Source organism: Somniosus microcephalus, chromosome 11 (genome assembly GCF_052327205.1).
Source record: "Somniosus microcephalus isolate GS21.2 chromosome 11, FLI_Smic_1.0, whole genome shotgun sequence".
NCBI lineage: Eukaryota > Metazoa > Chordata > Chondrichthyes > Squaliformes > Somniosidae > Somniosus > Somniosus microcephalus.
Genome location: NC_140997.1, coordinates 92,458,376 through 92,471,814, shown reverse-complemented (window position 1 = coordinate 92,471,814; position 13,439 = coordinate 92,458,376). Strand labels below are relative to the sequence as shown.

At 49.8% G+C, this 13,439-nt stretch overlaps 1 protein-coding gene across 2 annotated transcripts in view; it reads left to right on the top strand.

Moving 5' to 3' along the window:
• The window catches only part of srlb (sarcalumenin b), a 124,777-nt gene that overhangs the window by 91,972 nt on the left and 19,366 nt on the right, over nucleotides 1-13,439 (top strand). For both annotated transcript variants that reach the window (XM_086001013.1, XM_086001012.1), the window contains exons 3-4: nucleotides 6,340-6,465; nucleotides 12,904-12,999. In XM_086001013.1, the coding sequence (XP_085857139.1) occupies nucleotides 6,340-6,465; nucleotides 12,904-12,999 (222 nt within the window). The remainder of the gene's footprint in view (nucleotides 1-6,339; nucleotides 6,466-12,903; nucleotides 13,000-13,439) is intronic.

Below are 13,439 nucleotides of genomic sequence, written 5' to 3'. Positions count from 1 at the left end.
GGCTCCACAAGGAGAAGGTGGAAGCAGTTAGTATTGATTCATTCAAATGTAAATTATATAGATTTCTTTCAGAAAATAACATTTTGGGATACAATTGAGACATGACATGTGGTAAGTGTAGGATTCTTGGGGGGAACAGGTGACTTTGGACCTATGGTTCCCAAAGATTAGAAATGTGAATCACGTAAAATAAAGGGACAGTGAACCATTAGAGACGTGCTGCCTCCATGAATTGGTAATTGTGTGTACTGCACAGCCCATCACTGTAGGGGGAATCACAGGAACAGACCCAGGCCCATCACTGTGGGGGGAATCACAGGAACAGACCCAGGCCCATCACTGTGGGGGGAATCACAGGAACAGACCCAGGCCCATCAGTGTGGGGGGAATCACAGGAACAGACCCAGGCCCATCACTGTGGAGAGAATCACAGGGACAGACCCAGGCCCATCACTGTGGGGGGAATCACAGGCACAGACCCAGGCCCATCACTGTGGGGGGAATCACAGGAACAGACCCAGGCCCATCACTGTGGGGGGAATCACAGGAACAGACCCAGGCCCATCACTGTGGGGGGAATCACAGGAACAGACCCAGGCCCATCACTGTGGGGGGAATCACAGGAACAGACTCAGGCCCATCACTGTGGGGGAAATCACAGGAACAGACCCAGGCCCATCACTGTGGGGGAATCACAGGAACAGACCCAGGCCCATCACTGTGGGGGAATCACAGGAACAGACCCAGGCCCATCACTGTGGGGGAAATCACAGGAACAGACCCAGGCCCATCACTGTGGGGGGAATCACATTAACAGACCCAGGCCCATCACTGTGGAGAAATCACAGGAACAGACCCAGGCCCATCACTGTGGGGGGAATCACAGGAACAGACCCAGGCCCATCAGTGTGGGGGGAATCACAGGAACAGACCCAGGCCCATCACTGTGGAGAGAATCACAGGGACAGACCCAGGCCCATCACTGTGGGGGGAATCACAGGCACAGACCCAGGCCCATCACTGTGGGGGGAATCACAGGAACAGACCCAGGCCCATCACTGTGGGGGGAATCACAGGAACAGACTCAGGCCCATCACTGTGGGGGAAATCACAGGAACAGACCCAGGCCCATCACTGTGGGGGAATCAGAGGAACAGACCCAGGCCCATCACTGTGGGGGAATCACAGGAACAGACCCAGGCCCATCACTGTGGGGGAAATCACAGGAACAGACCCAGGCCCATCACTGTGGGGGGAATCACAGGAACAGACCCAGGCCCATCACTGTGGAGAGAATCACAGGCACAAACCCAGGCCCATCACTGTGGGGGGAAATCACAGGCACAGACCCAGGTCCATCACTGTGGGGGAATCACAGGCACAGACCCAGGCCCATCACTGTGGGGGGAATCACAGGCACAGACCCAGGCCCATCACTGTGGGAGGAATCACAGGCACAGACCCAGGCCCATCACTGTGGGAGGAATCACAGGCACAGACCCAGGCCCATCACTGTGGGGGAATCACAGGAACAGACCCAGGCCCATCACTGTGGGGGGATCACAGGAACAGACCCAGGCCCATCACTGTGGGGGAATCACAGGCACAGATCCAGATCCATCACTGTGGGGGAATCACAGGCACAGACCCAGGCCCATCACTGTGGGAGGAATCACAGGAACAGACCCAGGCCCATCACTGTGGGGGAATCACAGGCACAGACCCAGGCCCATCAATGTTAGGAAACCCCTGTCTCTTGAGAACGATCTACACACTCAGCTCGCTCCCCTTTTTATTCCACTATTAGATGGAGGGGATTGTGAGCACGGGGGACTGGGTCTGCACATTGAGTTTTCTTAACAGAAAGCCTAAACCAACAGCAGATTCACCAAATCACAGTCTCGTGGAATGCTGTCGGTTCCCTGTGGTTGGATTGTCTACTGAGGGGCATAGCCAGCAGCAGGGAAGGAGGGCAAGAGCTGTCTATCATTGGCTGCACTCCTCCAGTCTAGACACACTGAAAATAATCTGCAGTGGGACTGAAAGCTTTCATGTGTCCTCAATATCAGAGTCTGAAAGAGAATATTTTAAGTGAAGGACAGAGCTGTACAAAATGAGCCTTAAAACTGACCCAAAGTTTTCTCTCAATGGGTAACTTGGACCTACTTTCTAATCTCTCTTTTGCTGGCTTGATGTCCATTCCCAACGTTCACCTGGGAAACACTCTGGGACATTCCTCACATTAAAAGCGCTGCACAAATTCAACTTGTTGTAAATGCACCTGTTGTATGAACGCACTAAAGCATAGAATCAGGCAGACAGGTTCATAACTGCGATGTTCACTTTATTGTGTAAAAATGGCCGACAGCCGTTTTTCCCAGGTAATTCCCATAATGCAATGCACATTACATTACCGTATTTACTGGTGTCAAACTCGCACATTACATTACCGTATTTACTGGTGTCAAACTCGCACATTACATTACCGTATTTACTGGTGTCAAACTCGCAATCAATACACGACATCCCCCTTTTCCTTGGAAACAAACTTGCAGTTTACAAACAATTGCTTACAATAACACTGCATAACTTATTTGGTTTATAAACTTTTTACAAACTTGTGTCTTACCACACAACTAAATAATTCCCAGGTTTAAACATTTAACATCACCCATGCAGTTCTCGCACAGTTTATGTTGTGACATAATCAGACAGTCTTTGGAGTTTTCTTTTAACCCTTTGAGGTCTGGCTGTATTGGGTATGTCTGACATGTTGGTGTCAGTGGGTATTGCCTGTGTCACAGTGGTATGTGTCAGGGTCTACTATACTGTCCTCAGTCCCTTGTGTTTCCTCCTGCTCATGGAGTGTCTCCTTTGGTCCATTGGTTCTGTATTTCTTCACAAACGTAGTGTTTCTCAAGTAGCGTGCTCCGTCTGGAGATTCTACTACTACTTGACTCCCTGTTTTACTCAAAACTTTGTGGCGTGTGGCATTAAAAGGAGTGGTGAACTTGTCCACTTTGTCCTGCCGTACCAGCGCCGTGTCGCCAACTTCCACCTCTGAGTATTGTGTTCTCCGCTGTTCATCTGCGTACAGTTTGGACTTGCCTTTTTGTTCTGCGTCCCGGTCACGTACTTCCATGTCTGCGCGCGACTCTGTGATGTCTGGCAGCTTTCCTCTCATTTTCCGTTTAAAGAGCAGCTCTGTCGGGCTCTTTCCTGTCATGGCATGGTCAATGCTCCTGTACACAGTCACATATTTTCTAAGTTCACGTTTCCAATCTAGTCCTTCTGGCTGAGCAATTCTGATTCTCTTCATCAGCGATGCATTCTGGCGCTCAACTTCTCCGTTAGCCTGAGCCCATTTTGCTGTCGTTTTCAGGTGTTTGATCCCGTTGTTTTCACAGTATTCTTTGAATAATTCAGATCTGAATTGGGGACCATTATCAGATTTGCAGGTGATTGGCAAACCATGACGGCTGAAGATTGACTCTAAACTATCAATAACCTTCTCTGTTGTTGTGGAGGTCATGATGTCGTATTCATAGTAGCAACTATAATAATCAACTACCACAAGAATGGAGTGGTTGGATGGCAAGGGTCCCAGTAAGTCTATAGCTACATCCTGCCAGGGGCCCTCCGGTAATGGTGTTGGTCTCAACGATTCAGGTGGGTCGGGTCTGGCTACTATCTGACAGCCGTGGCACGCTTTACAGTGTTTTTCAGCTGCCTTGTCCATGCCAGGCCACCAAACCTTGGTTCTGAGATGTTGCTTTGTTCCAACTATTCCCAAGTGTCCTTCATGTGCTAACACCAGGGCTCGTGCGTGTAACACTGTGGGTAGCACGATGCGTGTTCCTCGAAGAACTAGGTACCCCACTACGCACAGCTCGTTTGCAATTGCTGCATAAGCTTTACAGTTCTCAAAATGTCCATTTGTGATTGCCTTCCGTACCTCAATCAGCTCTGGGTCAGTAGCAGAGGCTTCCTCCACCTCTCTAGTAGTGAGTGCTTTTGGTGTCGCACTCACAGCTACAAATCTCACGTATTCATCTGAGCCATGAGAATGTCTCTCCTGTTTTGCTGTCTCCCCCAGCAATCGTGACAGTGGGTCTGCAATGTTTTGCTTGCCTGGAATGTGTATCACCTTAAAATCGTACGGCTGTAATCTAAGCACCCATCTCTCTATATGGGCACAGGGTTTAGAGTGTGGGCCGTATATCACTTGTAATGGCTTATGGTCAGTTACCAAGTTAAATTTTCAGCCATACACATATGGATGCAGCCTCTTACAAGCCCATTCAAGAGCTAAGGCCTCTCTCTCTGTTTGAGAGTATTTCCTCTCACAGTCTGTTAAACTACGACTTACATAGCATATTGGCACCTCTTGTCCCTGTTGGTCCTGAACTAGTACTGCGCCTAAACCTACAGGACTGGCATCTGCTATCACCTTGGTTGGTGCGTCCTTATCAAAATACGCTAAAGTGCCGGCTCTGGCCAACTCTTCCTTGAGTGCACTGAATGACTGTCTCTGTTGTGATCCAAATTTAAATGATGTGTCTTTTCTTGTCAGGCGTCGCAGTGGCTCTGATAGCGTTGCAAACTGCGGGATGAATCTGCTACTGTACCCAACGAGTCCCAAGAAACTCCTCACCTCTGTAGCATTCTCTGGTTCCCGAGCTTCTGCCACCGCTCGCACTCTCTCTGCTGTTGGTCCGATGCCCTTTTCAAACAGGATTCCCATGAAAATCAATCGGTCCATGTTGAATTGGCACTTCTCTGAGTTTAGTGTCAGTCCACTTTCCATTAGTCTGGCCATGACAGCGTGCAGGCGTCTGTCATGCGTTTCCTGGTCCTGTGCATGCACGATAATGTCGTCTGAGATGTTTTCAACACCCTCTATTCCAGCTAAGGCATTAGCTATCTCGTGCTGGTATTGCTCACTAGCTGAAGATACACCGAATATCAGCCTCTTGTACCTGTATACTCCGTTATGTACTGCAAACGTTGTGATTTCTCGTGACTCAGGGGTCAGTTCTAGCTGGTGATAACCCCATTTCAGGTCTAGCTTACTAAACACCGTCGAGCCATTCATACCTTGGAGTATCTCATCAACGGTGGGGATTGGATATCGTTCCCTCACTATTGCCTGGTTTGCTCGTCTCATGTCTAGGCATAACCTTACATCCTTATCCGCTTTTGGTACAATAACCACAGGATTTACCCATGGGGTGGGACCAGTTACAGGTTCAATAATGTCCATGTCCCTCAATTGTTTTATTTTGGCCTCTACTGCCCCCCTTAAGTTGAATGGTATACGCCTGAGTGGCTGGGCCACAGGCTTCACTTGTGGGTCGATACACAAACTGATCTGTTTTGTGTTCAGCCTTCCTACTCCCTGGAACACCTTTGGATACCGCTGTTCTAGTAGCTGTCTTACATCTACCACAGCTGAGACATCTGCGCCTATTTTTAAAACTCCCAGTTTCATGGCTGTCTCCCTTCCTAGCAACGGCTCTCCATGGCCTTTAACCACAATGAACTCCGCCTGCTCAGTTCTCTTACCTATTGTAATCCCACATGTGAATTGATTATCCGCATCCCCCCCAAAAGCACAGTCTTTGCCTGCCGCAAGCGAGTAGCAAATTGTTGCAGTCTCACCTGTCTTCTGAGGCAACTTATGAAAAGTCTGTCAAGCAAATGTTGCATTGACCTGGGGCACGAAGTAGTGATTCAAAGCACTAACCGCTGCCGTGTAGTCTGCTGGCTCTCCTGTGTCCGGTAGAGTCGAAAAGATATCCTGGACATCTGGTCCTGCTAGGTGTAGAAGTAGAGCTCTTCTCCTCTGCTTTGTGGCAGCTGTAGAGGTATCGTCGATAATGAGTCCTTTGCCATCGGCATAAAGCTCAAAAGACGTTAACCACCTCGTCCATCTTGGACCCAACGTGGCTGGCTCGGTGAAGCATGCAAAATTTTGAATGCCAGTCTTCTCCATCCTAGCTAACTAAAACTTGGGCAACTACCTATCTAAAATGATTCCGTTCGTTATCCTCGTCGCCAATGTTGTATGAACGCATTAAAGCATAGAATCAGGCAGACAGGCTCATAACTGCGATGTTCACTTTATTGTGTAAAAATGGCCGGCTGCCGTTTTTCCCAGGTAATTCCCATAATGCAATGCACATTACATTACCGTATTTACTGGTGTCAAACTCGCACATTACATTACCGTATTGACTGGTGTCAAACTCGCAATCAATACACGACAGCACCTAATCCTGGTTTGATTCCTGGTCTATGGTGAGCTAGCAGATGTTTTCCTTTCTCTTTACCTTGCAGATGAAGGAGATGAGGTGGAGGTGGAGGTGGAGGAAGAGCCTCAGCTGCAACTACCTTACAGAGATCGATCTCACATTGATAAAACCCTCCGGCTAAATGAGAAGACTCCATCTGACGATTACTCTGGTAAGTCAACAGCTGGGGAGGGGAAGCACTTTGGTTCTGTACAAACATTTGTAGAATATTTTCTGGAGCTTTCACAAGTGCATAAATACAAAAAACCAAAAACCTAGAAAAAGTTTCAAAAAGGCTGACAACTCAAAAATAAATAATTACTCTGTAAGTGCAGTGGGACACAGAATTTTAACTTAAGTTGTAGTTACATACAACATTCCTCCACTTAAATTGGAAGTCTCAAGAGGGAATACAAGTGTTGAAGTCACAAGATTTATTTTCTATGAGTGTCTGGGGTGTGATCCACCCAGAAAAGTTTGATTTTTGCACTTTATTTAGTGCATTTTCTAGTATTTTGGAGTCTACAATGAATATGATTATTACTTTAAAAAAAGTCTAAAATGATGGGCCATTTGCTCAATTTTCTTGATAACCACTCGTTATTTGCCATTTGAGAATAATTTTTTTATATAAGTATTTTTAAACTTCTTCTCCTAGCAACAGCAGATAGGCCCCAAATTTCCTCGGGGTGTTTTGGCATTATCGGGATGCAATGGGAGTGGGGGACTCATTATCAGCAGGTGAACACATTCTCACCTGTTTCGGGCCCATTTTTAGCCCGAAGCCTGTTACTGGGGACACCGAACACAGATACAGATACAGCCTGTTAATAGGGACACCGGACACAGATATAGTTGCAGCCTGTTACTAGGGACACAGATATTGATACAGCCTGTTACTAGGGACACCGGATACAGATACAAATACAGCCCACTACTAGGGACACAGGACACAGAAACAGCCTGTTACTAGGGACACAGAGCACAGTTACATATACAGCCTGTTAATAGGGACACCGGACACAGATATAGTTGCAGCCTGTTACTAGGGACACAGATATTGATACAGCCTGTTACTAGGGACAGATACTGATACAGCCTGTTACTAGGGACACAGGACACAGATACAGCCTGTTATTGAGGACACCTAGAAAATCTCATTTTCGAGATCATTCCCCAAACCCAGCCTCTCAGAAATTAGTGAATAAACCCACGTCATCAGCCACTAGCATCTCCTTCAAAAGTTTCTAGATCCACCACTACTCCCATGCAAGATGGTGAATGTTAGGTAAACCAGTAGCTTAAGTGGTGATAAGCAAGGCTTTTAAGTGCAACTGCATGTCATAGACCAACATTCAGGGCTGCTTTTGAGTCGTCAGCTTTTCTGGTGCATTTTTGGAGCTGTTGGTCAGCTCTGGTTAGTTTTCCAGGTTGGCATGTACGATGTATCTAGCCATGAGGTTGATTAGTGGTGTGGGGTGTGTGGTAAACCACTGTATTGTATATTGCCACCTCTGGGTGGCGCTGTGTATGGAGGCATGCCTCAGCTGACTCCACCCACCATTGTGTGGGTTTCGTTCAGACTTGTTCAGTCACTCACGAAGAAGCATGGTCTCTTCTTAGCTAATAAAAGCCTTATTCATCTCTTCTTTCGACTCGTCATCTCTTCTTCGACTCATCACCTTTTATGAAGTAATTGATAAGCGTATCAATTTTATTAGCTAAAAGTTAAATGGCGACACCTGAGGAGCAACAACAGCAACGGATACAGCAGACATTGCTGAGAGCCCTCAGACCACCACGCCTGGACCTCGACCCTCAAGAGGTGGGTGCATCAGCCAAGTTTGAACACTGGCTGAGCTGCTTTGAATCCTTCCTCGCAATCTCACAGGTTACAGAGGAGGATCACAAACTGAAAATTTTGACCGCCCAGGTGAGCCATCAAGTATATATGCTAATCCGGGACTCTAATACGTACGTGGCGGCCCTCGAGCTACTAAAAGGGCAATATACGCGCCCAGTGAACACAATTTACGCCCGACACCTCTTGGGATCCCGCAGGCAGCAACCGGGAGAATCGGTAGGGGCATTTGCACGGGCGCTACTGGCACTCTGCAGAGACTGCGATTGTAAAGCGGTAACGGCTGTGGAGCACGCGCAGGGACTCGCCTGTGATGCCTTCGTCAGGGGCCTCCAGTCAGACCACACCCGGCAGAGACTGCTAGAAAGCAAGGAACCCGACCTGAAGACGGCCATTGCCCTTGCGCTCTCGTTAGAGGAGGCCCACCGAAACCTCGAGGCATACCCCCGTAACGGCGCCGAGACATGGCAATCGAAACCGTGGGACACGGGACCGCCGCCCCCGGCACCAACCGCTGCAGCGACCCAACCGAGACAGCAGCCTCCGGTAAGAACTGCTTCGATGCCCAGTAACCAGGCCCAAAAATGCTATTTCTGTGGCCAGTTAAAACATCCCAGAGCGCACTGCCCAGCTAAGACAGCTACCTGCTCGGGCTGCGGGAAGAAAGGCCATTACGCTAACGCCTGCAAGGGGAAGCCAGCCAGCAGCGCAGCGTGCGGGCCGTGGGAGCAGCCATCTTATCCGCCATTTTGTGTACCCCCGGCCGCATGGCATCCGCCGCCATCGTATCCAACGCACTCAACCGCCATTTCGTCACCGGAACCGACCACCGTCTCGGCGGATGACTATAGTGACTCACTAAGCCACATACTGGCCTCCGTGACGCTGGATCAAGCCCTCCCTCACCATCTATCCAGCTCCATGATGGATATCGCGGTAAACGGCCGCGCCACCAGTTGCCTGATCGACAGCGGGAGCACAGAGAGTTTCGTCCACCCCGACACGGTACGTAGCCACTCCCTCACGATTCTGCCAACGCACCATCGCATTTCTATGGCGTCCAAGTCCCAGTCAATGGACATCAGCGGCTACTGTGTGGTGACCCTGTCAGTAGGGGGCACTGAATATAAAAAATTTAAACTGCTAGTCCTGCCCCGTCTTTGCGCTGCCGTCCTGCTAGGGTTGGATTTTCAGTGCCACCTTAAGAGTGTCACACTAGCATACGGTGGACCCCTCCCCCCACTCACAGTCTGCAACCAACAACTTTTAAATCGCCCGCTGCAAACCACCTGCAGCCTTTCCACATTAAAAGTCCCCCCCCCTCCCCTGTTCGCTAACCTCACCCGCGACTGTAAACCCATCGCTACCAAAAGCAGGCGGTACAGTGCCGGGGACAGAGCTTTTATCAGCTCTGAGGTGGAGCGGCTCTTGAAGGAGGGCATTATCGAAGGTAGCACTAGCCCCTGGCGAGCCCAGGTTGTAGTCGTTAAAACCACTGCAAAACGCCGCATGGTAATCAACTACAGCCAAACCATAAACCGGTACACCCAGCTGGACGCGTACCCCCTCCCTCGCATATCTGATATGGTCAATCAGATTGCGCAATACAAAGTATTCTCCACCATCGACCTTAAGTCAGCGTACCACCAGCTGCCCATCCGCCATGAGGACCGCCAGTATACTGCCTTCGAGGCAAACGGCCGCCTCTACCACTTCCTTAGGGTCCCCTTCGGCGTCACCAACGGGGTTTCGGTCTTCCAAAGGGAGATGGACCGAATGGTTGACCAGAACGCGCTGCGGGCAACCTTCCCCTATTTGGATAACGTCACCATCTGCGGCCACGACCAGCAGGACCACGACGTTAATCTAGCAAATTTCCTCCGTACGGCCCAACGGCTGAACCTAACGTACAATAAGGAAAAATGTATGTTTCACACCAAGCGCCTGGCCATCCTCGGCTGCGTGGTGGAGAACGGAGTCATCGGGCCCGACCCCGACAGAATGCGCCCCCTAATGGAGCTACCCCTTCCCCACTGCCAAAAAGCACTGAAGAGATGCCTGGGGTTTTTCTCCTACTACGCCCAGTGGGTGCCCCTCTATGCAGACAAAGCCAGGCCCCTCATCAAAGCCACCTCCTTCCCCCTGACACCAGAGGCGTGTGCAGCCTTCACTCTTATCAAGAACGATATCGCGAAGGCCGCAATGCACGCGGTGGATGAGTCCATCCCCTTCCAAGTGGAGAGCGATGCCTCCGACTTCGCCCTAGCCGCGACCCTTAACCAGGCGGGCAGACCCGTGGCCTTTTTCTCAAGGACCCTCCAGGGCCCCGAGACGAGACACTCCTCCGTCGAAAAGGAGGCCCAGGCTATTGTAGAAGCGGTGCGTCGCTGGAGGCATTACCTGGCCGGGAAACGATTTACCCTGCTCACTGACCAGCGTTCAGTAGCTTTTATGTTTAATAATAAGCAGAGGGGTAAAATCAAGAACGACAAGATCTTGAGGTGGAGAATCGAACTCTCCACCTACAATTATGATATCTTGTATCGGCCAGGGAAACTCAATGAGCCCCCAGATGCCCTATCACGTGGTACATGCGCCAACGCGCAGAGTGATAGGCTGCAGTCCCTCCACAATGACCTCTGCCACCCGGGGGTCACCAAGTTTTTCCATTTTATCAAATCCCGTAACCTGCCCTACTCCATCGAGGAGGTCAGGACCATGACCAAGAGCTGCCAAATCTGCGCCGAGTGCAAACCGCACTTCTATAGGCCGGACAGAGCAAGCCTGATCAAGGCCACCCGCCCCTTCGAACGCCTGAGCGTCGATTTTAAAGGGCCCCTCCCCTCCGCTGACCGCAATGTGTACTTCCTCAACATAGTTGATGAGTACTCCCGTTTCCCCTTTGCCATCCCTTGCCCAGACATGACCAGTACCACGGTCATCAAGTGTCTGAATGACATCTTCGCTCTGTTTGGGTTCCCCAGCTATATACATAGCGACAGGGGCTCATCGTTCATGAGCGACGAACTTCGGCAGTACCTGCTAACAAGAGGTATCGCCACGAGCAGGACCACCAGTTACAACCCCCGGGGGAACGGCCAGGTGGAAAGGGAGAACGCGACGGTTTGGAAGGCAGTCCTCTTAGCACTAAAATCTAAGGGCCTTCCGACCTCCCGCTGGCAGGAGGTCCTCCCTGCAGCGCTCCACTCCATTCGGTCACTGCTTTGTACTGCCACTAATGCGACCCCTCATGAGAAAATGTTCGTTTTCCCCCGGAAGTCTACATCGGGAACCTCACTACCGGCATGGTTGACTTCTCCTGGGCCCGTCCTACTGCGGAGGCACGTGAGGACGCATAAAACGGACCCCCTGGTTGAGCGGGTGCACCTCCTACACGCCAACCCCCAGTATGCCTGGGTGACATACCCAGACGGGCGGGAGGACACGGTCTCCATACGAGATCTCGCACCCTCGGGTACCCCTGAATTACCACCGTTATCCCCCTTACCACTGTTATCCCCCACCACCCCTCCCAACCCAACCCCTGCAGACGGCATGCCAAAGCCCCAGGAATCTTCGCCAACCACCCAGACACCAGACCCGACGTCGGATGCTGCAACACCACCGCCGCCACCACGACGATCAGGACGTCAGACAAGGCCTCCTGATAGACTTAACTTGTAGTACCCTTCACCCCGCCGGACTTCACATTAAACAAGGGGTGAATGTGGTAAACCACTGTATTGTATATTGCCACCTCTGGGTGGCGCTGTGTATGGAGGCATGCCTCAGCTGACTCCACCCACCACTGTGTGGGTTTCGTTCAGACTTGTTCAGTCACTCACGAAGAAGCATGGTCTCTTCTTAGCTAATAAAAGCCTTATTCATCTCTTCTTTCGACTCGTCATCTCTTCTTCGACTCATCACCTTTTATGAAGTAATTGATAAGCGTATCAGGGTGAGGAATATTTTTAGGGTGAGGAATAATCTGGGTTGTGGGGGTGCAGAATATATTTGGGATTGGAGGGTGAGGAATATTAGAGTCATAAGAGTTATATAGCACAGAAAGAGACCCGTCGGCCCAACATGTCCGCGCCGGCCATCAAGCCCTGTCTATTCTAATCCCATTTTCCAGCACTTGGTCCACAGCCTTGTATGCTATGGCGCTTCAAGTGCTCATCTAAATGCTTCTTGAATGTTGTGAGGGTTCCTGCCTCTACCACCCTTTCAGGCAGTGAGTTCCAGATTCCAACCACTCTCTGGGTGAAAAAGTTTTTCCTCAAATCCCCTCTAAACCTCCTGCCCCTTACCTTGAAACTATGCCCCCTGGTTATTGACCTGTCTACTAAGGGGAAAAGTTCCTTTTTATCTACCCTAGCTATGCCCCTCATAATTTTGTACACCTCAATCAGGTCCTATTCCGGGAGTGTCGAATATTTTGCGAGTTGGGGTGAGGAATATTCTGGGGGTGTGGAGGTGAGGAATATTTTGGGGGTCTGGGGGTGAAGAATATTCTAGGATGGAGGAATATTTTGGGGGTGTCGGGGAATTTCTTTAGGTTCACTTGATTACCTTTGAGAATCAGGGAGCATTTATACAGAGCGGGTGGGCACAGTCCATTGGAGGGCAGGTTGTACACATGTTGTGAAAGGCGAGGTTATTGGTGGAGTGGATGACTGTTTCTCATTCCGTGTTTTCTTGTCCTCTTCATGAATTATTTGTCCCCCCCCCCTCCTCCCCAATCACTAGGTGTGCTGCAGCGGTTACGGAAGATATACCACAATGCCATCAGACCCCTGGAGCAAGCATACAAATACAACGAGCTGAGACAACATGAAATCACAGGTAGGACAGCAGGGAGCAGAGCCTCATCACCCACTTAAAGTGGCAGTCCCAATAATTAATATTTCACAAGAACAATTTGCTATTTGCCCTGTCCCTTATACCCTAGAACCTTTAACACCTGAAGTCAGCACCATTGAAAGGAAAAGCAGTTAACTGTGCAAACTGAATGTAAAATGACACTGTGAAGTCACACACTGTTGTGTTAATTACTGCTAGTAGACATTCCTTGAAGATAAAGTCGAGTAAAGTGGCAAGCATTGAATAACAGGTAGTAATAGTCAGGCAAGACTGCTGCCATGTTGAGTAGGTTGTCCTGTGTGTGATAACTTCATTATATCCATCACTGTTGAATCACTTAACCAATCCATCAGCATCTCCTGGAAAGGAATGCATGTTTGATAAAGATCAGGTCTAGCCAAGAGATGAGCATCAGAGCACCC